Here is a 26,196-nt window from a genome sequence, read left to right as displayed (position 1 = left end):
TTAATGTTTATAAAACAGAAAATTAATTTAATTTAATGGTGTCGAATCGACTTTGGTATCGTCAATTAGGAGAGAAAGAGTTAATGAAATGTGAGTATCGCTAGGTACTGGCAGAGGAGAGTTTACTACAAATGTTTGAACTAGTAATAAGGGAGATAATATTTATACTTCTCTTATTGATAACATTTATACAGAAACACTTTTCTTATTGATAACATTTATACAGATACACTTCTCTTATTGATAACATTCATTATAAAGAAGGTCTACTTACTGAAAATTAGAATTCCTGTCACTAGAACTCGTTGTAAAGAACAAGTAAAAATTGTAATGTTTACGTCATATAGCTCTCTCTAGTGAGCTCCCCTACAAGAGCGCTATTTAAATATGTAATTATCTACCCTTGCGTCTCAGTTGAAACGCTGGGTTCTTAAGACTTACAGTGGACGAAGAAAGGGCAAGCTTACTTAGGGCACACGTTTTAAATGGGTTTCATGAGATAAGGACTTTAAAATGAGTGCCTGGCCGAGTGGTATCAGGGCCGGTCTTAGGACACTGCAACCTATGCGGTCGCAGTGGGTCCCGCTCTTTCATAGGCCCCGGGCGAATTCTAGGTGTAAATTATTAAATTAAACCATTTTAACTTATTATTAAAAGGGTTCTTGGAATTCTTCTGAAATTGCAAAATATACGAAAAAGTCATAAAAATCTCCTGAAATTATTAAAATCTTCTGAAAAATCATGCAAATCTTCTTAAAAATAAACATAATTGTCATTTTAGGGTGTCATTCGCCAATTCTACTATCGATTAAAAACAAAAAAACGTATAATCAGCTTTCATTTAATAAAAATGTAATAATAAGACGAATTTTAACCAAAACAAGAGGTTCAAATAATTAATTTACTTTAATAGTCACTGGTAAACAAATATAGATCTAAATCTATCTCGACCTCTTTACAAAAAGCACAAGCGATAAGTAAGTCTAAAAGGCAGATCTGAATGTTTATCGGCTTTTTGATGGAAAATTACCATCTTCTGTAGATAGTAAAGTTAATTTGACGGTCATTTATGTACTTAGTAAAGTATGGCAAAAATGCAAAGAACAATTTTTTTTTCTAATACCAAATCTTTATTTTCACTTATTATCCTTATCCCTACCCCTACTGGGCCCCGCGCAATCCGTTTCGCAAAGGGCCCCGCAATGTGTAGGACGGCCATGAGTGGTATGCGCATTGGTCTGTCGTCACTGCGGATGTGTCTTTATGCTTTGTTTTCCGCTCCTCACTCTTTTTTACAAAGCTTATATCAACTCTGTCTGTCTGGTAAAAGTTTGAATATGTTTTCTCTGCCATTTCTCATTCCCGGATCAAGTTAAAACTTGGCACAGTTATTCATTAAACCTGACAAGACATGAATCAATAAAAAAAATACAATTAGTTTATTAATTGTTGGTGATTAACTATTTAGTTTAATTTCGAAATAAGAGGAATAAATGAATGGTGTGGAAATATATATGGATTTAGTCCCCTAATCAAGATTTTGCAAGGTTTTTCTCCCACGTCCCATTCTCGATTAAGTATAACTTTTTTGGGATAATTATTCATAGTCGATAACAATACAAGAATCAATTCAAAAATCAACCAACTAGTTAATCTTTTAGTACTAATTAATTAATTTTGTCTTATACAGCACAAATGAAGATAAACCCCGTAATCTTCAGATAAATGGCAGTACTTAGCGGTTCCGTCCCTTAGATAAGCTTTGTACCTAAAAAGTATTCTTCTTTCTGTTGCTTGTTTTACAATTCTTCTACTCAGCTAGGTTTTTCTTCATTTTGTTTTGCTATATACTCTATTTAAAAAAACAAAATAATTATTATTAACGACTAATTAATTAACTAATAGATTGATGTATGTATTGTCATTTGTTATGAGCTGGTATGCAAAATTTGTTAACTATTGGATGCGTAGAAATGGTCGAAATTTGTTATTTTCTAAATATTCTACATAAAATCTAGTTTAAATACTGTTAAGACCTCCGCGCGGTGTTGATTCTTGGAAATATATCTAGTGTAGATCTACGTCTGACTGGAAGTAACGCTGAACTCAAACTACTTCAGTAACACCGGCGAAAGGCCGCAACAATCAAAATATGTAGTCGACGCTGATGTTGTTCTACAAATATATTTAATAATAACGAAGGGAATCGTCCGATGTCAGCTATGTCCGTAAATCCGTATATCTATTCTACTGCTCTATACGAAGCGTCTTCTTTTAGCGTCACTAAGAGCGTTCTTGTTTTTTAACCAACTTTACGTCATCGTCGCTAAGTAAAACTTTACCCTATTCCCGAAACAAATAACTAATTCCTAATCATGTCATAACAATACTAATTGAATTGGTTTTGTTAATTTTTTTTTGTATTCATTTATTTGTTGACATCAATCAGGAGCTTTTATGTACAATCTGATGGCTATTGGATGAGAAGAAGTGGTCAAAAAAATTGATTTGCAAAAATCTAAACAACAATATTCAAAAACATACAGAGCGAATTAATATTAGTGTTTCAAAAAAAAATTTCAATCACAATTTGCAATTAACAATATATATATATATATATATATATATATATATATATATATATATATATATATATATAATAAATATATATATATATAAATATGAGGTAATTTACCACTCATTTATTTATATACATTTAATTATGTTTAAACAACTATAGCTATGTGGTCAGAAGATTTTCTCCATGTCTATCTATGCTTATCTATGTTGATATATGTTTGTGTTTATCTATGTCTATATGTTTATCTATGTTTGTCTATGTGTATCTATGTCGAGGAATGTGTTTTATTTTTTAAAAAAAGATATTAAAATTATAAGGCCTAGTCAGAATACCGTCTATTCACATTCAATCACACACACACACTCAGAGACAACATAGCACACACTCGCATGAATACATCGGATCAACACGTTTTCATGGGTCAAGATGTAATTGTGTGTTACAAGAAAACTCTAAGCTCACGCCTGTCTATCATAGGATAAGAGATGAAATTACAGACCTTGATTCTTGATGTTGCATTTAATGCTACAGGAAGTAGATAATAAGTAATGAGACGATCTAATATGGTAATTAGGATAAAGTTAAGATTATGCCTTACTCAGTACTTGGTGTCAGGTTCAATCCGGATGAGAGCTGTCTAAAACAAACTTTTTATAGTTGTTTATTAAAAGAAAAGTACATGTAGTCAACAGCCTTTTTAATTGTTTAATTAGGTTCCTGTATTCTTTTATTGTTTGATAGCAAAAGTGATCCCAGGAGGTGGCAAGTGGGGCAACCTTTCCAGGCCCTGCGCCCGAGAGGGGGCCCCGTGCCTGAGTAGAACCCCGCGAGAAGATTCCCTTGTCACCGAAAACCAGAGACCAGTTCTCATCAACTAGAATGTGTAGCTCACTGTTTTGGAAGTCCTTCCTCACATCTATAGATATACTAGATACAATCTTAACAAGACATTTTGGTTTTGATACACCGTTCAGTTTCGGTAAAGACACCAGCTTTTGGCCAGTACATTCTATTACTGTTTAATTCACAGTTCACCTTGGCAAAGAAGAAAAAAACACGTAGCCAGAAGCAACCAATCAAAATAATGTATTTCGTAAGTAAAGAGTCATACAGTACTGTAAGTATAATACTGTAAACATGCTGTTACTTTTGTCCGTCATAGAACAAAAGGGGACCAGGGTGTGAAAGAAGAATCGTATATTCTTATTATTTGTTTGACTGCCTTTGTATCACTTGTGCTTTTTTGGCAAAACAAATAAAATTGTTAAATTGTTGGAAGAACAGAGAAACTTCACGCACCAAACAACGGTCAGTTTTGAGGCTTAGTTGAGAAGCTTGACCAATTCGACCCAACCATGTAACGTGATGCTAGAACACGACAGGTACCTCGGATGTAGGATTCAAAACTGCTGGTATATTTTCCCGTCATCCTTGACTGCACGCTTCATGTTAGCCACAAAGTGCAGACGTCTTTTACATAGCGTTTCCTGGACGTATTAGATCCAGAAGTTAAGGTGAAGAACACTTCGAGTTTATGTAGTTAAAAGGCCAATAGTACAAGGTAATAGGTTTTGTAAAAAACAAAAATCCTTTAGCGTTGGAGGCGCACGATCTCGGGGTAAGATATATATAGACTAACTTTACGGCTAGGGGCCCCGCATATGACATTCGCCCAGGGCCCCGCGCACTGCTAATGCCGCCTCTGTTTGATAGTACATCTCGGTTTGTAACCCAAAAAAAAACAACAAACAAAACTTTTTTCGCATCAATACGTTGACCAGAGTTTGTTTTTCTTGTTTTGAGTTGGCAGACATCCCTCAAGCTTTATGGTCACGTGACCTTCCCACAATGCAACGTTAATTAAAGTAATAAGATTATAGAGAGATGAAGGATGAAGGTGAATAGAAACAATATATAGTATAACATGGATAAGCTCCGAAGAGGATTCGAAATACGGTACCAGTCTATTATCTGACTTGACCATCCAGGTCATAAAATTTAAAAAAATTATTTCAGTCAGTAGATCGGTTTAGATTTACGGTCGTCATCTAGACCCAGGGTCGTTCTGTCATCAAGGATCAAGTAACCTCTTAGAAGCAAAGCTCACCTAAGGTTAAATTACAGCTAATTACTTCCATTTGTCTGAAAATAGCAGGGTTTTCTGATTTATTTAACTAAATTGATTAATTAGTACTAAATTATTAAATAATCTGCTGATTTTTTTTTATTGATTCGTGTTTATTGTTATCGAATATGAATAATTATGCAAAATTTGATCTCGAACCGAGAAAGGGGAGAACTGGAAGAAAAAAAAAAGTGTCAAAACGTAATAAGGGGACTAAATAAATATATATATATATCATTAAGTAGCATTTATTCCCCTTATTTCGAAATCAAACACAATAATTAATCACCAACAATTAATTACTCGTTTAATTTGTTATTGATTTATGTCTTGTCATATTCAATGAATCCGAAAATGGGAAATGGGAGGAAAAATGATCAACTTTTGACAGACAGAGACAGACAGACAGACAGAGTTAATATGAACTTGGTAAAAAGAGATTCTTTCATTATGACGTACAACGGGAATGTTTAGGGCGCCCCTGAGTCTACTCAACTCTAATGGGTACCACTGAGGTTGGGGAAAGTAAAGGACACCCTGCTCGTTAACCGTTGGCTAAAGAAACAGAAGACCTGAACATCATCTGCCCTTATAGATTGCCAGGACTGAAATGGGATGAGCGTTGCCATTATCCGGATGAGGGCTATAGCCGATGCAAAATTTAGGATTTGAAACTTAACCATCGAGATTTATACTTTGCTTTTGCTTGGGGGATGGACGAGGAGGGGGGGGGTATTCTTCCTGCTTGATTTTATACAATGCGCGGCAATTATTCGAAACATAATAACATATGTGAAGATAAAAAAAATTATCATGGCCGCATATAAATGCGTCCTGTACACAAGATTCGCAGTTCAGTCATTACAAGAGTCTTCTAGCGTCACTTTATTGTGAGTATTAATGTTTCTCTACATTGTGTTATTATTGCAGAGATGTGTGCTGCACACTCTTATTTCATGCGCATAGTGCTTTTTACCTCCTGTAATCTTGGGAGGTGTCGCGGTGAAATGGCATTGGGAGTTAGTTGCAAGTTGTAGGGTCTAAAGTTTGCGCTCCATTTAATTTTCTTTAAAACTTTTCTTTGACATAAAAAATAGACATTTTTAAACACAAAAATACCTAAAGCAAATAAATATTTTGACAGGCGCTATCTTACATAATAGAAAAAAAAAATACAACAGTGGAAAGGATTTTTTCTTAGAATTGTATTTCTTCTCAGAAGTTTCAGACCAAAATAAAATCAGCACTTTGTCTTTTGATTTTTTCATCCCGTTTATGTCTGTGCAATAAAAAAAATACAGCAATAAAGAAAAATAAGAGAAAGCGTTTCGAAGAAATGTAGTGGCAATATAATGGAACCTAAAAAAAAAACAATAACAAGAAAAGCGAAAATGAAATACTTTAAAAGAAATAATACAATCCCTGTGTTATACAACTTTTAATAAGGCTTATCTTCGAGTTCGTAGATTAATGACAAGAGCGAGTTATAGAGCAAAACGTCAAAGTTTATTAAATATTCTTGGTTTCTTATAGAGCGATTAGATTCCATAGATGTAGATTACACTGAAAAGGAGATGTATTGCTTCAAGACTTGATGACCATTAGAAGTCGATGCGTAAAATTATTCTTTAATTTATTTAACTCTTGAATAAATAATGCCTTTCATTCAGAAATTCCCGAACGCGATACTCCTTTCAAAACCAATGTTGGCTCAAGACCTAAACCTTGTTCAAAAAACAAAATTAAGATTTTTAGCGGCCCCCGAAAGGGGAAAAGACGCTATTAGTTTTATGCGAAATGTCTGTCCGTCTGTCCGTCTGTCCGTCCGTCCCGTTTAGATCTCGTAAACTAGAATAGATATTGAAAATACGACATCACAATATTTTAGACCATTCAAAGTTCTGATGCAACGGCTACTTTTTTTTTCCTGAAACCGAAAAATCTAATTTTTAAAATCAGTTATGCAAGCATTTTTTAAAGAGAAAAAGCTAATTAGTGTGCATTATAAGTTAGACCTAATTTAAAACGAATAGTAATCTTATAAACTCCATTTTCTTGAACTTTTTTTTGTTATATATAGATTTTGATAATTCAAATAAAAGATCACTTTTTGAAAACAATTACATTATGTAAAGACCCGAGGGTCCCGGGTTCGAATCCTGGTGAAGACTGGGATTTTCATCTTCGGAATCCTTGGGAGCCTCTGAGTCTACCCAGCTTTAATGGGTACCTGACATTAGTTGGGGAAAAGTAATGGCGGTTGATCGTTGTGCTGGCTACATGACACCCTCGTTAACCGTAGGCCACAAAAACAAAATCTGCCCTATAGACCCCAAGGTCTGAAAGGGAAACTAATTAGGCCAGGTTCACATCTAACTTGATATAATTTCATTTGGATGTTCTTTCTAAAAATATTGAAGCCTGCCTGGATGGACCACTTCGGGGGCCGATTTTAAGTTTGTGTTTCCACACAAACTGTCTTTGTAACCTTGTTTTATTTTTTTTTATACGTTTAAAAATTATAAAAAGGCAAAATTGGGTTTTCCCGTTCTGGCCAACGAGCGAGTAATTATTTTCCCAACAATATACATCAAATATAAAATTTATAGGAACATCCTTTGAGCCGTTTTTGATATCTGTGTAGACTTCAAGTTCCTTACAGCCAGCTTCCTCCATGAAGTTCTGAATTGTACAAATCCTTTTAGTACTACCAACGAAAGAGCTTAAAAATATGATTCTAGATTACTTAAAAGTGCACAAAAATTATTATATAACTTATTACAATGATTTGCATACTTTATTATATAACTTATGACAATGATTTGCATACTTTATTATATAACTTATGACAATGATTTGCATACTTTATTATATAACTTATGACAATGATTTGCATACTTTATTATATAACTTATGACAATGATTTGCATACTTTATTATATAACTTATGACAATGATTTGCATACTTTATTATATAACTTATGACAATGATTTGCATACTTTATTATATAACTTATGACAATGATTTGCATACTTTATTATATAACTTATGACAATGATTTGCATACTTTATTATATAACTTATGACAATGATTTGCATAGTCTTACTTCAGTTCTCTGTACAACGGACACACCAAAAAGCTTGTTTGATGAACATCTCCAACTGAAATAATTTTTTAAAATTTTATTTGTACAGTCAATTACCACAATGCTGAGGTTTGTTCTGATCTTCGTGGTTTTGGTAACTACACAGATGGTGTCAGAAGTTGAGAGTGTAAGTAGTTTTACATTGACACGTGAGGATCTCCTGCCAATTCAAGGGATCTCGTCCTTCCGGTGTAATTGCAGTTTTTACATTGGAGTGGAATTTTTTTCGTGCTAGCAAATCATCAATTTTATCTATTTCATTTCCAATTACTGCTATTTGTTTAAGTCATCTTTTTTTTACCATACGACTAAAGGAAATATATATATTCTATCCCATATATATATATATATATATATATATATATATATATATGGGATAGAACTGCTCATTGACAGCCATAAATCCCAATACTGTAAGTTTTTATTTCAATTTGATTCACTAAAAATAAATAAATTAATTTTTTCATTGATTCATGTTTTGTTAGGGACAATAAATAATTGTGCAAAGTTTCAACCTCATCCAAGAATGGAAAGTGGGACAAACAACGAGTCAAAATTTTATAATAGACAGACAAACAGACAGACAGAATGAGTTGATATATATATATATATATATATATATATATATATATATATATATATATATATATATAACAACGTTCTAGTGTGAAAGCATATTCAGTGGCGCATGACATGAGTTTAGTGATCCTTTCCTGATTGTCTAGCTCAGTGGCAAGATACGGCTGTTTCAAAAGTGTCGTACTGCCATTTGACGTCACGGCGTAATGTTAACATACTTATGAGTTTCTTTGCACCTTTACATGTGAGTATGCACACACTTCTGGAGCTCTGAATGTGGCAAGGGAGCCAACAGGACCCTCATGGTGGAGTTCACAGCTTCATTATGGAGACCCTTGACTAGCCCACTAGTCTAATTTTCCAATATGCACTCTGGGTCTGGTTTTATTGTGATTGGCCAAATACCACTAGATAGATAGACTGACAGACAGGCAGACAGACAGATAGATAGATAGATAGATAGATAGATAGATAGATAGATAGATAGATAGATAGATAGATAGATAGATAGATAGATAGATACATACATACATACATACATACATACATACATACATACATACATACATACATACATAGATGGACGGACGGACAGACATACAGACTGGCAGACAGATAGATAGATAGATAGATAGATAGATAGATAGATAGATAGATAGATAGATAGATAGATAGATAGATAGATAGATAGATAGATAGATAGATAGATAGATAGATAGATAATTCATTATCTAATTTTCACTTCAGATTATTGGCGGCTCCTTAACAAGAAGGTTTCAAACTGTAAGTCTGTTTTTATTAATTAACTGAAACAAAAAAAAAATTAACACAAGTAATACTATAAAGAAAGCAAGCAAAGAAAAAAAAAGCTTATATACTGGACAGAACTCAACTTTCACAACCAAATCTTTCAATATTATAATTTTTTTTTCTTTCTCTATATCAATTAATTAATGACCACTAATTAGCTAATTGATTTGTTATTTTTTGTTATTGATTCATGCTTTGTTTAGGGACAATTTATAATGATACAATGTTTCAGAATGTTCCTAGAATCGGAAGCGGGAAAAATAACTTGTAAAATAAAATAAGCTTACCAGACAGACAGACGGACGGACGGAGTGAATTGACAAAAGCTTTGTAAAACAAGAAAATAATATTATCAATAGTTTGGATCAGTTATGTAATTAAATTTGAAATAAATCTAGACTACCATAAAAAGGCTTTTATAATTTTTTTTTAAAAAAAGGGAACGACCTTAAGACGAACTCATGGCTCAAGCCTGCTCAGACTTCTCGATACAACACGGTAACCACTCTGCTAGTGGAGAGCTTATGAACATGGAAGATATTATAGTTATCTATTGTGTCTAATAGTCTTGTCCTATTTTTCATGTTGTGTTCACTAAGACTCAGACGAAAAGCTTTTAAGGGACTAATTTACTTTATACCACCACTTCAATCAAGTACAAATTCTTTCCCTTGTTTGAGATACCAAATAAAAAATAATTACCAATAGTTAATCTTTATGATTGATTCTTGTGTTCAGCTTCATTTGAGATTGGGTGTCGAAGAAATATCGTGTACAAACAATACAATACAATACAGACAGACAACACACACAGACAGAGTGAGTTGATATAAACTTTGTAAAAAGAAATATTCAAACACTTGTTTTTAACTTATTTCAGAAGGATCCTGATAATATTGAGTCTCACTCGGTAAGCATTCTGTATATCATGTTTTTAGAGCATAAAACCCTCGTGTTATATGAAGGTGCGGGGATTACACAATTTAATTAATTCCTAAACATAACATATAACTGTGTGGTCGTGAAATGAAAATTGTAAAAACCTTTATGAACATCTTATTATAAACTTCGATAACAGAAATAGTGACGATGTGTAGAATCTTGAATATACCAGAAACAGACTGTGACAAGTAGGAAATAAAATTAATTTGCCGGTACTGTCACAGTGCATGTCAAAACATCCGCAATCACTCGCAGTCTCACTAATGTCATTGTCCTCTGTCAATCTAGTGAAGCCATCGAAGCGTGTCTCATATTCACTGTCCTATTCCAATAAGAGAAGCATGTTGGCAGCAGCAGTTGGGTCATAAAGCGGCTCTTCATATGCGGGGTATATAAAGGTGCGGATGGCACGATTTCCTTTTTACTTATTTTGTAATGTGATGTGTGCGGGGTATACGAGTGTACGGGTTATACCAGTATGTGCGGGGTATACGAGTGTACGGTGTACGGGTTATACCAATATTTGCGGGGTATACGAGTGTACGGTGTACGGGTTAAACCAGTATGTGCGGGGTATACGGGTGTACGGTGTACGGGTTATACCAGTATGTGCGGGGTATACGGGTGTACGGTGTACGGGTTATACCAGTATGTGCGATATATGTGCAAAGAATCCCCCCTCCGAAGAACGGTACTTTGACCGTTCAATAGTTGTCTACCTGTTCTTTCTCTCTCTCTCTCTCTCTCTCTCTCTCTCTCTCTCTCTCTCTCTCTCTCTCTCGTTCTTTCACTTTTCTTTATATTTCTTGATTGCTCTGTTTTCCTTTGTTCTACACTCTATATTCTTTATTCCTTCCCGTACTTTTTTCTTTGTTCTACACTCTATATTCTTTATTCCTTCCCGTACTTTTTTCTTTGTTCTACACTCTATATTCTTTATTCCTTCCCGTACTTTTTTCTTTGTTCTACACTCTATATTCTTTATTCCTTCCCGTACTTTTTTCTTTGTTCTACACTCTATATTCTTTATTCCTTCCCGTACTTTTTTTCTTCGTTCTACACTCTATATTCTTTATTCCTTCCCGTACTTTTTTCTTTGTTCTACACTCTATATTCTTTATTCCTTCCCGTACTTTTTTCTTTGTTCTACACTCTATATTCTTTATTCCTTCCCGTACTTTTTTCTTTGTTCTACACTCTATATTCTTTATTCCTTCCCGTACTTTTTTCTTTGTTCTACACTCTATATTCTTTATTCCTTCCCGTACTTTTTTCTTTGTTCTACACTCTATATTCTTTATTCCTTCCCGTACTTTTTTCTTTGTTCTACACTCTATATTCTTTATTCCTTCCCGTACTTTTTTCTTTGTTCTACACTCTATATTCTTTATTCCTTCCCGTACTTTTTTCTTTGTTCTACACTCTATATTCTTTATTCCTTCCCGTACTTTTTTTCTTCGTTCTACACTCTATATTCTTTATTCCTTCCCGTACTTTTTTCTTTGTTCTACACTCTATATTCTTTATTCCTTCCCGTACTTTTTTCTTTGTTCTACACTCTATATTCTTTATTCCTTCCCGTACTTTTTTCTTTGTTCTACACTCTATATTCTTTATTCCTTCCCGTACTTTTTTCTTTGTTCTACACTCTATATTCTTTATTCCTTCCCGTACTTTTTTCTTTGTTCTACACTCTATATTCTTTATTCCTTCCCGTACTTTTTTTCTTCGTTCTACACTCTATATTCTTTATTCCTTCCCGTACTTTTTTCTTTGTTCTACACTCTATATTCTTTATTCCTTCCCGTACTTTTTTCTTTGTTCTACACGCTATATTCTTTATTCCTTCCCGTACTTTTTTCTTTGTTCTACACTCTATATTCTTTATTCCTTCCCGTACTTTTTTCTTTGTTCTACACTCTATATTCTTTATTCCTTCCCGTACTTTTTTCTTTGTTTTACACTCTATATTCTGTATTCCTTCCCGTATTTTTTTTCTTTGTTCTACACTCTATATTCTGTATTCCTTCCCGTACTTTTTCTTTTTTTCCCGTTCTCGTTCTAACTTTCCGTATCGCACGATCTATTTTTTCTTTTAGTATGCTTCTTTTCTTTCCTCGTTTTTCTATTCTCTTTTCCGGTATAGATTTTTGCTTTCCCGCCGTGCTATTCCCTATTCCGCCGCTATTCTCTTTTTTTTTTTGGTCATGTCATGAACTTTCCAGCCGAGATATTCTCATTCCCCAAGTGTATTCTCTTTCCTCAAGTGTATTCTCTTTCCCCAAGTGTATTCTCTTTCCTCAAGTGTATTCTCTTTCGTTAAATGTATTCTCTTTCCTCGTGTATTCTCTTTCCCCAAGTGCCATTATTCTCTTTCCCGTCTTTTGTTGGTGAACAAGAATCTAAAAAAAATGGCTCTAACGATTTTCTTAGAAACTTGACAGTTGATGTGTATCGAGAAAAGAACTACTACTAGCTTATTGGTCACTCTTGGAAAACTTTCGTTTTACCGATATCAACTGCAAAGTAAAAAAACAACTAGAGTACTGTAAAATATCACGACTTTGGGTATTTCAGCATATAGGCCCTATTCATTCCACTTATTTCAGGAACATTTAGCACACCATCTTCTAAGTCTAGATCTAAAGGCCTATCATTAGAATATTATAAAGTCTAATAGATGTATACATTCGCTTAGCCAGGTTTTTTTCCTCGGTGTGGGGGATAGGGCGGAGTACAAAAAAAATATCCATTATATTTTAAATGTAACATTCATTAGTTATTAAGAACAAATAAAAATAGCTCTATACGTTAATAAATAATTTTATTTAAAAAAAAAGTATTTTTGTTTCACAAAATTTTATTTTTTAATGTCAATTCTCCATTAGAGTTGGGTGGACTCGGAATGCCAGAGATCACGAAATAAAAAATCCAAGTCATTACCAGGATTTGAACCCTGGAGCCCCCGATTCAGAAGCCAAGCTCTAGATCACTCAGCCATCTCGACTGCCACCATGTCTCTAAAAAATTAAACCCCTTAATGCCCACTGGGAAAAGTATGTTTAACCTTTTTAGGGGAGTGCGCCTTCAAGTTTAAGAAACTCTAATAAATAATTTTTTGTTAATATAAAAAAAAGTAAAAGTTTCCCTTTTTGACCTTACGATCTATGGGGCAGATGATGTTAAGGTCATCTGTTGCTCTTGGCTAACGGTTAACGAGCAGAGTGTCATGTGGGCAGCACAACTGCCAAACGCCTTTACTTTCCACACCATAAGTCAGGTACCTATTAGAAATGGGTGGGCTTGGTGCGCCCTAAAAATCCCGAAATTCAAAATTGCAGTCTTCACCGAGATTGGAACCCAGGGCCCCAGATTCGGAAGCCAAGCACTTAACCATTCAGCCACCGTTGCCCTATTTGTTCATATGATTCTCTTTAATGTTCAATTGACCTCTTTTTGTTTTCAGAACTCCATGATCTCTAAAGTTTCTTTTCAATTCAACAACACTTTATCGGCTAACAAAACTGTGGAGGACACTGAACTCTCTGGTGACTCAAAGTATCAAGAAGGTGGTTTGGATCTGGAAAAAAAATTCAAATTGAAAGTAAGCAAAGATGAGTACGATTTTATTATACAAATCTTTTATCAACTCTGTCTGTCTGGTACAATATTTGAACCCGTTATTTCTCTTACACCCATTCTCGGATCAAATTGAAACTTTACATTGAATTATTTTTTGTATGAACATGAATCAATTAAAAAATGATTTTACCTATTAGTTAAATTAACAGGGCATTGCGACGCGTCAAAGTGATTAAAAATAAATATTTGTTAAGCGCTTCCACGCTGTGTATTATGCAGCCAAGTCAAATGTAGGCAAAACTCAAATAACGAAATCAACTAACAAGATAAATTAGTCGACGCTGCTAGTGAATGTCGAAAAAGTTTAATACTAACAAAGGGAACCGTCGAATGTCATCGAGCTACATCTCTACGTCCATAAAACTGCCTCTCCCTAAAGCCGTCAAAAGTTGTCTGTTTTCGTTTCGCTTTTCTTCCTAAAATCCTGTTCTTGTTTTTGTTTTACTAGAAATGTTAAATAGAACTAGTTGACCGGCGGCGTAGCAAACGCCGCTAGTTTGTAGGGCCGGCCTTAGGCCACAGCAACCTATGCAACCGCATCACTTTCAAGTGACCCGCACTTTCATAATTCAAGGTGTATAAATTATTAAATTAAATCATTTTAGAACTTAAAACAGATTTCCCGCGTCCTCATGTCGATTTACCAGGAGCTCCTGTAAATCTCCCGAAATTGCAAAATATACGAAAAAGTCCTTAAAATATACGGAAATATATATACAAAAATTGTCATTTTGGGGTGTCATCATGGACATAGCCAGGATTTTTTTTTTGGGGGGGGGGGGGTTTGGCGGGGGACCCCGCGATATATATATTGCGATATATATATATATATATATATGTGTGTGTGTGTGTGTGTAATTAATCTTTATTACATTCTGACTCTTCATTCTTTCTAAAGACGTTTATTATACCCTAGAATAGTTTCTTCCTGGAGTTTGTGGAAAATTTGTAGACACCCCGCTCTAGATACTAATGGGGCCTGGGGGAGCGCTGTGAGCTCCCCCAGCGCGGGGCAAAGCCCCGCCGCCAAGCACTATTTCCGGTATTGAAAGCCTTAAAAATGCATATTCTGAGGTATCTAAATTGCATTATTCTGCTATTAAAGTTTTATTTCAAAACCAGTGCTATTTTTACAGACTTAGATCCTACCGCGCCGTACGGCTCATTGGGCGGCAAACTGCTTCCACAGAATCTGTCACTGGCAATGTCTGAAGCCTGTTCCCACCTGCTCTGAGGACCTCTATGAAAGTGAGGCATGAAGTTTTACTAGGATGTTCGTGTTTGCGATTTCCTCGTAATGGCCTTCATGTCGTCGCAACTCTTATAATGCGTATTTTCTTTTGTCGGAGAACAAGTCCCGCAAACCTCATGCGACGCTCTGTCACAACCATACCAAAGGGTCGGCTCCCTGTTAGGCATAGCATTTCCTTGACTGAGAATCGATCTCTCTAACTGACTCCTAAAATCCGTCTAAGCCATCTTTGTTTAGCCACATTTAGTCTTTTTAAATTTCGGCAGATGACTATCCACTGTACTTAATTAATGCAGTCCAGCCAATGGTAGAAATTTTGCAACCTCTCTTGGCTACGCTCTTGGAATTAGGTGACTGTAGTTTGCTTTAGATTTTATATCTAAAAGGGAAGTTTTATCGTCAAAATCATCTGTTGTGGGGTTTTAAACTAAAAGAATCTGTGGAGTTTTTTTTTTAACAAATTAAAAACCCCATTTAGTTACGCTCATAGAATTTGGTGAGAGTAGATTGCTTTAGAATAATATTGAAAAGGGGTTTTCAACCTCAAAACTCTCTAAAGGGGGGATTTAAACTCAAAAACATCTGGAGTGGTTTTAAACTAAAAAAAAGCCCTTTGGAGGAGGGGTTTTTAATTAAAAACTCCCCTTTGGCTTGGCTAAGCTCACAGAATTTTTGTGTGTATTTTACATTTTTTTAATTAAAGAGGTATTTTTTAGCATCAAACCCCGATGAAGGGAGGTTTAAACTCAAAACTCTCTTTGGCTACGCTCATAGCATTTTGAGTGTGTAATTTGCTTTTTTTTTTATAGAAGAGGTATTTTTTCGCATCAAACCCCGCTGAAGGGGGGTTTAAACTCAAAACCCCTTTGGTTACTCTCAAAGATTTTTTAGTGTTTAATTTGCTTTTTTTTATATTGAAGAAGTATTTTATTAGCTTCAAACCCCACTGAAGGAGGGTTAAAACTCAAAACCCCTTTGGCTACGCTCATAGCATTTTCAGTGTGTATTTGCTTTTTTATATTAAAGAGGGGGTTTTATAGTACATTTTGGAGGGGGTTTTAAAAACAAAATCTTCCTTAGCTATGCTTTTGGAATTTGGGGATTGTCGTTTGCATTATATTATTTTTTGTTTGTCTGTTTTATAGAAGAGGGGAATTTAACTGCAACCCCCCCCCCCCCGGGGTAGGGGGTTTAAACTCAAAAACCCATGGCAAGTGATGGTTTAGTATTTAAATCTCACCTAAAATAAACAAAATCAAAGCAAAAAATTAGTTACTTAAGTCCGTCTCCCCCCTCCTTGCGGGTGGGGATTTAATATCGGGGGGGGGTCCCCTGGCTACGCCCATGGGTGTCATTCAATATGGAAAACGCCAATCCTACGCGCGATAAATAAAAACGGCATTATGCATTTACCGTAATTATGTAATCTGGTGAAAGAAGCTTCTCGCGCCTCAAACTAATGAAGAATTACTTGAGGTCAACAAATTCTCAAAGATAGATTAAAACATTTGGTAATTCTTGCTATTGAGCGTGATCTATGCAGGAAACATAATTATTATGATATACTCTATGACTTTGCTACACGCATGGCTCGTAATGTAAAGAATGAATAAATTGCAGGGCGAATTTATTTTCTAATACAAACTCATTTAATATCCGCTTCCCCTACCCATACTTGGCTCGCGAAATCCGTTTCACATATGGCCCCACAATGGTTAAGTACAACCCTTCTATTTAGTGATGGGTGAATATACATAATAGATTACTTGTTCTCTTTCCATGATTTCTTAGTCACAATGGTTAAGTCTGGCGCTGCTATTTAGTGTTTGAAAAATGTTTGCTTGTAAAATGTTTAACATGTTTCGGATGTTCCTTCAGAGTTGACGATAGTTTGCTTCCTAGTCCAAACCTCCCGCAGGACAAAGGGGGATGAGAGCGGGCAGGGTTTGAACTATTGATAAATCTAAATGACAGTCCAGCGCGCAAGCCGATCGACCAGGCAGCCATCCGTAGTGACGGTTAAAAATTTCTTCCCCCCCCCCCTCTTTATTTTTCCTGAGCTCTCGATAGTTACTACAGAGTAGATTACTTGTTTTCTCCCCCCTCCTCTTTTTTACGTAAGGTAGAAATAAAAAAAGAGTGATCTTTCTTGGTTACCACGGTCCGGCCCTGCTATTTTGTGAATACTTGTTCTACCCCACCTCCTCTTGTTTTTTGGTGGGGTGATCTTTCCTTTAATTCTTGCTCGTCCAAACTGTTACGTGTGGAATGTGTGTGAGCGCACAGGATCTGTATCTTATAACTAATCAAATAACTAATTCCTAATCGTTTCATAACAGGTCAGACCAAAAATCAATATAGAGCTTATGAAATACTTTAATATTGAATGAAGAAGCGGAATATTTTACGTAGTTTTTATTTTAGGGGTGGTAACGGGAAAGGGGGGGGGGAAGTGATGCTAGAATTCTGAGGCCAGACGTAACAATTTCTAATGCCTGGGCCAAAATTATGTAAGGGGAGCGTTAAATGGAATGGGAGGGGTAGTCCAAATAATACGCTTGAGAAATAGAAAACAATAATTTACAAAACGGCTCGTCCAAAAAAAAAACATAACATTATAGAGCCATTCAAAGATTTCGATAAGAAACTTAAACTCCGAAGACTACTCAGAGACTGTACACTGGTTGGACATGGGGGGGTCAATAAGTCATACAGGTAACCGAATTTATATTGAGGGCTAAGGTGGTTTTATGCATACAGCGTATTGGGGGGGGGGCGCTTGTTTGAAGGTTGAAAAAGACAAAAAAGGATTTTTTTTGTTTTTTCTTATTTTTTTATATAAAAAAATATCTCTAGCCTATTTCTCTTTGTCTGTATTTGGTCTCATTTTAGAATATAATTTTGAAGAGTATAATATTAAGTTTATGCTTTATAAAGCAGAGTCGTAGAATGTTGAAGAGTATAATATTAAGCAGAGGCTCTTTTGGAATCCCCCAGAAGAAACTTACCTTTTTTTTCAAGAGTCACCTTTAGATCAGTTCTAGGTTCTCATTGAATCACCTGTACAAACTTACCTCTATTTTTCAGGAGTTACCTTTAGATCAGCTCTAGGCTCTTATTGAATCACCTGTACAAACTTACCTTTATTTTTCAGGAGTTACCTTTAGATCAGTTTTTGCCTAACACAACTGAAGCGTACATACCTGCAAACAAAGGTGTTGTAGGCAGTGAAGGACAAGACGTACCCAACAACAAAGATAAGAAATAAAGGTAATGAAAAACTGTTTGCTGAAAATGGGAAAGATAACCCATTCTTGCTATTGGGTCTATTACTGGTGATAGTAGTGGAACATTTCGAAACGACAGCCCACCTGAGAAAGCTGTGAGATACTAGTAGAGGATCATTGGCTGACAAACATTGTAGTGATCGGGATGTTTTTTTTCTTTTATGATTGGAAGCGTAGACCTAGTTGGCCATAAGACCTGCGTAGACCTAGTTGGCCATAAGACCTGCGTAGACCTAGTTGGCCATAAGACCTGCGTAGACCTAGTTGGCCATAAGACCTGCGTAGACCTAGTTGGCCATAAGACCTGCGTAGACCTAGTTAGCCATAAGACCTGCGTAGACCTAGTTGGCCTTGAGACCTCCTTTGTTGATTTCCAAATGAGTCAAGTGGTAGGGCCTTGAGACTTGGCCGAGGGGAAGTATTTTACCCAGAGGCTAGAAATGAAAAATTGGTTTCTCTTTCCAAATGTTCTCAAGAGCTTAATGATCATTTAGTGACGTCCATTTATTGTGGGATTACTACCAGTGGCGTCATTAGGGGGTGCAGGGGTGCGGTCCGCACCGAGTGACACCCGTTGGGGGGGGGGGACACCCAAGTACAAAATGCACTTTGTGAATAACTGAAAAATAAAAAAAACGACAGTGGCTACATTTTAGAACGTGTCATTCACAATTAATAAATAGGTCTATATAGTTTGTTTTTTTTTCATTTCGATTAAATGTATTTTTTTAATTAAAGGTTTAAAATACTACATGATATTTTATAAATCAATAAAAACGTCAAACCTTACTTTCAGTTGTATGTATAACAGCTGCACGTTTGTATAGGAACACTGCTTTGATGGAAAAAATATTTTAATCGAATCTATTTTATGTATAGCTAGCACCGTAATATCAGGATGCCAACCAATAGTTACTGTTTAACAAATGATGACATTCTTCAGACATAAAAAAATGTTTAAAATTTTCAATTGTAATTAATTTAAATTTTGCAGAATTGGAAACCAAAAAAGTGGCCATTGAGATTTCTGAAAACAATTATGTTATTTCATTTTCCTGTAATAGAAGCTCTAGCCAAGATAAAATGTTACAGTCGAATGATATATTTGAATATTTTAGGGGATTTTCCTTCTTGGCTAGTGCAAAGAATAGTTCTAATGCTTCTTAATGGGGACAATTTAGTCACTTAAAATAAAAAGAAAATATATATTCTTTTGTTATCGACTATTTTCAACTAATTTTATTGAAATAAAATAGAAATGTGTAACTTAATTTAATGTGTGGTTGAAATTAATTCCGATATTGGAATATTAAAAGACGCATGAAGAATTCTTTTCGATTGTAAAATTGGAAAACAAGAGCATCCAGCTACAAATACAATAGACATTGTTGTGATTGATGTGAAGAAGAAAAACAATGGAAGGAGATATTGCACGGGCTCACTACTAAGAAAGAGAATAAGAGGTTCATTTGTATGTGTATTGATCGTTCTTTCAACTCTTACTAGAAGCAATCATTGATGTAGCAGATACATTTGAAGCAATGCAAGCAAAACAATTCTTTAGTTCAACAACCAACAAAGTATTGTAGATGTCAGTTTCAAAATAGTGGCGTACATGATGATTTTTCCAAAAGCCGACATTCAAACAGAAATACCACGTGACTGACATCTAAAGGCAGTAAAAGTTATTCTTGAAGAAAGTAAAAGTTGACAGTGCATGATTCATATGCCACAAAGACCTTAAAAGATATTTCAAAATCATTGAACAAAGCCTTCAACCGTTTCTTACCACCGGCTTATCTATGGCGTCTCATGTGGAAAAGGATTTTTTAAATTAAAATTTAGAACTTTTGAGACAAAGGAACAAACTGCGGCTGCCTGGTCGTGCGGTTAGCGCGCTGGACAGTCGTTCGGATTTATCGACGGTCGAGGGTTCAAACCCTGCCCGCTGCCATCCCCCGTAGTCCTGCGGGAGGTTTGGACTAGGAAGTAAACTATCTTCAACTCTGAAGGAACATCCGAAACATGTAAAACATTTTACAAAACAAACAGTACTTTTATAAAAGGAATTTTATTAAAAATGAGATCGATAATGACATTACCTTTGATTAAGTTAATGATAAGTTTCAAGTTTGAAAGCCAGGAAAAAAAAACAGTGTAATTTACTTATTTTATTAGATTAATGGCATTGTCTTTGATTACAAAGATTAAGAATGCGTGCATAGTTTCACATGAATACGCAAACATAGTGATGTTTAGATAGATTGTAATAAACAACCGAATTTTAAAAATAACAAACGAAGGGTATGCCTACCATGACGTAGCGTGCCGGATAGGAAAGGCAGGAAGCAATTTCCAAAGGCTGCAGCCTATTTGGACAATCCAAGCCACTGGACTTGAAACAGAAATACACCTTCTCAACACAATCGTCATCCCAACAGCAACATATGCATGTGAGACATGGAAGTCATCTGTCAAAATTAAGAAAAGATTAAATGTGGCTAAACAAAAATGGCTGAGACGGATTTTGGGAGTCAGTTACACAGATCGGGTCTCAAACAAGGAAATCCTATGTCGAACTGGGAGTCGAACACTTAGTGAGGTTGTGACAGAGTATCCCATGAGGTTTGCGGGACATGTTCTCCGACAAAATGAGCTACGCATACCAAGAGTTGCGATGACATGGAGGCCAATACAAGGAAAACGCAAACAGGAACGTCCTTCGTATAACTTGGCGCCACACTTTCATGGAGGACCTCAGAACAGTGGACACCAGATGGGAGGAGGCTTCAGACATTGCTAATGACAAATCTTTGTGGAGACAGCTGGCCGCCCAATGCGCCTAACGGCGTGGGAAGACCTAAGTCTAAGTGAGCTGTTCTAATGGAAATTGTGCATTGCACACCTTAGGAGAATAAATCTTTGAAGTTCAGAAACGCTTAACACCATAGCTGACAAGGGGCTTGCGATCACATATTTTTGGTCTAGGACCGCGATGTCCAGACTATATCCCATGACGCGGTGCTGTTCGGCTTAAAAAATGTCTGTCCACTGTGCATAATGAGGTCGCAGATAGTATTGTACGTGTTTGAAATGTATAACATTGGGTGTGTCGGAAATGTATAACATTGGGTGTGTCGGAAATGTATAACATTGGACGTGTTGGATATGTGCATAGTCCCAGGGCGAAAAGTGTCATGCAATATTCGGGCAATAATCTAAGGGAGCGCCACTATCAACAGTTTGAGAAATACTCTTATAATTGGTCAAACGCTTTCTCTAAAGTCTAAAAACTTAGTAAAGAAAATATTTTCAGTTAATATTAAGTATTATAATTTTAATAAAAACTTACATCTGTAATACATATTGTTACGAATGAACAGTGACAGGTAGAGGTCACTATGTGTGACCCCGGCGAGATGACACAGCACCGAGTGTTCTCTGAAATCTATGCGTGTAAACAAAGACAGGATGTGACGTGCCCTCACGTGTTGTTCCAGAGGACGAACAGATTTACGAAGGGGGGAAGTGTGACAAATGAACAGTGACAGTTAGAGGTCACTACGTGTGACCTCGGCGAGATGACACTGCAGCAGGTGTCCTCTGGAATCGACATGTATAAACAACGACAGGATGTAATGTTTCCTCCCGTGTTGTTCCAGAGGATACTAGAAGTGTTTTTGCAATATTGGACAAACGATTAGGGACTCTATATAAACCAGAGAGTTCATGTGAAAAGGGTCAGTACAGTCGTCGTTACTGTTGTCTACTGTGCGAGACAGTAGAAAAGAGTGGACTTGAGCCGTTACAGTCGATACAGTCGATGTAAGACGTATACGCTACATGTTACGGAGACGAATTGTTATAGTTATTATTCGATAAAGTTAGATAAAGCTGAAAGTTGAGTCGTCAAGTTCTTTGCAGTGTTTTTTTTTATTTGTGTGCCTACTAGTACATTTAGCCAGAAGATCAGAAATATGTAACAATATTGATAAAGTATCATAAACAATGAGATTTTAAAATAGTGTCAAACCGTCATTAAACAGTATCTTAACAACCAACAGCTGTGAGTTATTAGCTTACACTCTTTTGGTACATCAAAAAATCAATTAAACGAAACTTTTAATTGGAAAATTGTGGAGACGAAAGTGTTGATGGAATGGGTGGGGGGGGGGGGGTTGATAGCCTGAGCTATTATAGTGACGCCACTAGTTAGATGTGATGTTTATTTAGGGAAAGCGAAATTGTCATTTTGGGGTAATCGCGGAAAGTTTACTTACGCATTCAGTCTTGGAACTTACCCCACCATAAAGTCAAGGAAACAATGTATTAATGTAAATTTTGACATGATGAACGTGTGAGTATTAGTAATAATGGGAAATGTCCTAAGTTTTTTACTGTCTGCAGTTCTTTACCTTCCTAAGTTTCTTACTGTCTGCAGTTCTTTACCTTCCTAAGTTTCTTACTGTCCTAAGTTTCTCACTGTCAATAGTTTCTTATTGTCTAAAATCTCTCACTGTCCATAGTTTCTTTTTGTCTAAAATCTCTTACTGTCCTAAGTTTCTTACTGTCCATAGTTTCTTACTGTCCTAAGTTTCTTACTGAGCATAGTTTCTTACTGTCCATAGTTTCTTACTGTCCATAGTTTCTTACTGTCCATAGTTTCTTACTGTCCTACGTTTCTCACTGTCCATAGTTTCTTATTGTCTAAAATCTCTTACTGTCCATAGTTTCTTATTTCTAAAATCTCTTACTGTCCATAGTTTCTTATTGTCTAAAATCTCTTACTGTCCAAAGTCTCTTAAGGTCCATAGTTTCTATTGTCCAAAGTCTCTTAAGGTCCATAGTTTCTTACTGTCCATAGTCTCTTAAGGTCCATAGTTTCTTACTGTCCATAGTCTCTTAAGGTCCATAGTCTCTTACTGTCCATAGTCTCTTAAGGTCCATAGTTTCTACTGTCCAAAGTCTCTTAAGGTCCATAGTTTCTTACTGTCCATAGTCTCTTAAGGTCCATAGTCTCTTACTGTCCATAGTCTCTTAAGGTCCATAGTTTCTACTGTCCAAAGTCTCTTAAGGTCCATAGTTTCTTACTGTCCATAGTTTCTTACTGTCCAAAGTCTCTGTCTGCAGTTTCTTACTGTCCAAAGTCTCTGTCTGCAGTTTCTTACTGTCCAAAGTCTCTGTCTGCAGTTTCTTACTGTCCAAAGTCTCTGTCTGCAGTTTCTTACTGTCCAAAGTCTCTGTCTGCAGTTTCTTACTGTCCAAAGTCTCTGTCTGCAGTTTCTTACTGTCCAAAGTCTCTGTCTGCAGTTTCTTACTGTCCAAAGTCTCTGTCTGCAGTTTCTTACTGTCCAAAGTCTCTGTCTGCAGTTTCTTACTGTCCAAAGTCTCTGTCTGCAGTTTCTTACTGTCCAAAGTCTCTGTCTGCAGTTTCTTACTGTCCAAAGTCTCTGTCTGCAGTTTCTTACTGTCCAAAGTCTCTGTCTGCAGTTTCTTACTGTCCAAAGCTTCTATTTTAATGTAACCCAGAGACAAGTTTTTTGTGTCTTTTAAAAAAACCAATGACATCGAAAGTCCAATGCCCAAAGTGTCAATTAAATTAAAAAAAAAAGTTTTGACAAAGTGTCAATTAAATTAAAAAAAAAAGTTTTGACAAAGTGTCAATTAAATTAAAAAAAAAAGTTTTGACAAAGTGTCAATTAAATTAAAAAAAAAAGTTTTGACAAAGTGTCAATTAAATTAAAAAAAAAAGTTTTGACAAAGTGTCAATTAAATTAAAAAAAAAAGTTTTGACAAACTGTCAATTAAATTAAAAAAAAAATTTTTAACAAAGTGTCAATTAAATTAAAAAAAAAAAGTTTTGACAAAGTGTCAATTAAATTAAAAAAAAAAGTTTTGACAAAGTGTCAATTAAATTAAAAAAAAAAGTTTTGACAAAGTGTCAATTAAATTAAAAAAAAAAGTTTTGACAAAGTGTCAATTAAATTAAAAAAAAAAGTTTTGACAAAGTGTCAATTAAATTAAAAAAAAAAAGTTTTGACAAAGTGTCAATTAAATTAAAAAAAAAAGTTTTGACAAAGTGTCAATTAAATTAAAAAAAAAAGTTTTGACAAAGTGTCAATTAAATTAAAAAAAAAAGTTTTGACAAAGTGTCAATTAAATTAAAAAAAAAAGTTTTGACAAAGTGTCAATTAAATTAAAAAAAAAAGTTTTGACAAAGTGTCAATTAAATTAAAAAAAAAAGTTTTGACAAAGTGTCAATTAAATTAAAAAAAAAAGTTTTGACAAAGTGTCAATTAAATTAAAAAAAAAAGTTTTGACAAAGTGTCAATTAAATTAAAAAAAAAAGTTTTGACAAAGTGTCAATTAAATTAAAAAAAAAAGTTTTGACAAAGTGTCAGACACAAAAACAATGCTAAGTCACAAATATTGATACGCAAAGACAGAATTTTGTTCTAAAATAGGAATTGCAATATTTGTAAACTCACCTCATAGTCTGAAACACGTTTTCAATCAAATAATCGCATTCTCAAATTATTGAATAAATTTCATGAATTAAGAAGACTTTTTTTTACTTACAGGTGAACCAGTCCTATACAGGAGAATCGGAGGATTCAAATGAAGCATAATTTTTAAAAAGAGATGTATCTCTAATTCTACGTTTTCAAATTTGTGATAAAAAACACATAATGTTTTGACGTTTGCAATATAATAAAAAATATTTAAAATATTCTTGGCATTTAATTATTTCTTTTGAGGTGGGTTTTTTTCCCACCCATAAAGCCAAAAGTAGGAATTTAAAAATTTACTTTCTATCTATCTATCTATCTATCTATCTATCTATCTATCTATCTATCTATCTATCTATCTATCTATCTATCTATCTATCTATCTATCTATCTATCTATCTATCTATCTATCTATCTTTCTGTTTGTCTGTTTATCTATTTATCTTGTCGTTTGTCTGTCTGTATGTCTATCTATCAGTAGTATCTATGGTGTTGTGATTGAGATACGCTCCCACATCAATACATGCGAATGTAGACATACAAACACCTTGTTACTGCTACAAGGCAAACAACAAAGATCATGTTTCAAATGAGAATTTACAAATATTCATTTAAATATATAGAATTTGAAATGTGATGCACAGAATAGAATAAGTAATTATGATTGAGGTTCAGTTTTTGTCCCCACTAGATGTGACGAGCGAGTATCATTAGTGTCATCATGCAATGTTCTTGTGTCCTTTGGCCAAGCAGTTCTAATTGGCTATTGAGATCAGGGCCGGTCTTAGGCCCACTGCAACCTATGCATTTTAACTAATTATTTCTCCTGAAATTGTACAATATACCAAAAAGTCATGAAAATCTCATGAAACTATTAAAATCTTCTGAAAACTAATGCGAATCTCCTTAAAAAAAGACAAATTGTCATTTCGAGGTGTCATTCAATATGGACAACGCCAATACTACTCGTTTTACATAGACATTGGCATGGACCTCTTCCAGACAGAACGGTTTGTTCAAGCAGGCTTACAGGCCTAGAATTCGAAGAGCCTTCAGCTCAATTCTTTTGACAATCACGATGCAAAGTGCGTTATAGTGATTTAAATTAGTGTATTAATAATGACAGTTTCTTGGAATAATATTTTTATCCGTCAGTAAGCTAAATGAATTAGTCCCTGTTCTGTATACTGAGGGGTTTATCTAATTACCACTGTCTAAGTTGTGTATGCTATGTTTAACTTTGTTGTGCTAGGTTAATTGTTGTTACAAAAGATGTTTCCTATTGTGTTATATGCCAGGTGAAAACAAAAAGAATATGTGCT

The 26,196-nt window shown here is 35.0% G+C and overlaps 2 protein-coding genes across 4 annotated transcripts in view; one reads left to right on the top strand and one right to left on the bottom strand.

Annotated features, from left to right (window-relative positions):
• Positions 1-26,196, bottom strand: part of LOC106052478 (uncharacterized) — a 42,647-nt gene that overhangs the window by 9,675 nt on the left and 6,776 nt on the right. Inside the window, exon 1 of one of the 3 annotated variants that reach the window (XM_056016348.1) lies at positions 275-660. The exons of the other annotated variants lie outside the window; for them this stretch is intronic. The gene's annotated coding sequence lies outside the window, so the exon portion shown is untranslated. Of the gene's footprint in view, positions 1-274; positions 661-26,196 lie in introns of those variants that run through there. 3 annotated transcript variants of the gene reach the window in all.
• On the top strand, positions 5,510-25,097 carry LOC106052188 (uncharacterized). Its single transcript, XM_056016344.1, has 7 exons — positions 5,510-5,596; positions 7,903-7,980; positions 9,180-9,215; positions 10,123-10,152; positions 13,651-13,788; positions 18,233-18,348; positions 24,947-25,097. The coding sequence occupies exons 2-6, from the start codon at positions 7,915-7,917 to the stop codon at positions 18,344-18,346; spliced, it is 384 nt and encodes a 127-aa protein (XP_055872319.1). The 5' UTR covers positions 5,510-5,596; positions 7,903-7,914; the 3' UTR covers positions 18,347-18,348; positions 24,947-25,097.

Source organism: Biomphalaria glabrata, chromosome 17, assembly GCF_947242115.1.
Source record: "Biomphalaria glabrata chromosome 17, xgBioGlab47.1, whole genome shotgun sequence".
NCBI classification, from domain to species: Eukaryota; Metazoa; Mollusca; class Gastropoda; family Planorbidae; genus Biomphalaria; species Biomphalaria glabrata.
Note: the sequence above shows the minus strand (reverse complement) of the source record. Positions and strands in the feature narration are given on the sequence as shown.

What these genes read in the sequence shown, in the direction of transcription:
- LOC106052188 (XM_056016344.1), top strand. Translation starts at nt 7,915, where the DNA reads ATGCTGAGGTTTGTTCTGATCTTCGTGGTTTTGGTAACTACACAGATG. An exon ending in TAACAAGAAGGTTTCAAACT is followed by an intron (nt 9,216 to 10,122) that starts GTAAGTCTGTTT and finishes AACTTATTTCAG; the next exon opens with AAGGATCCTGATAATATTGA. An exon ending in ATAATATTGAGTCTCACTCG is followed by an intron (nt 10,153 to 13,650) that starts GTAAGCATTCTG and finishes TTTTGTTTTCAG; the next exon opens with AACTCCATGATCTCTAAAGT.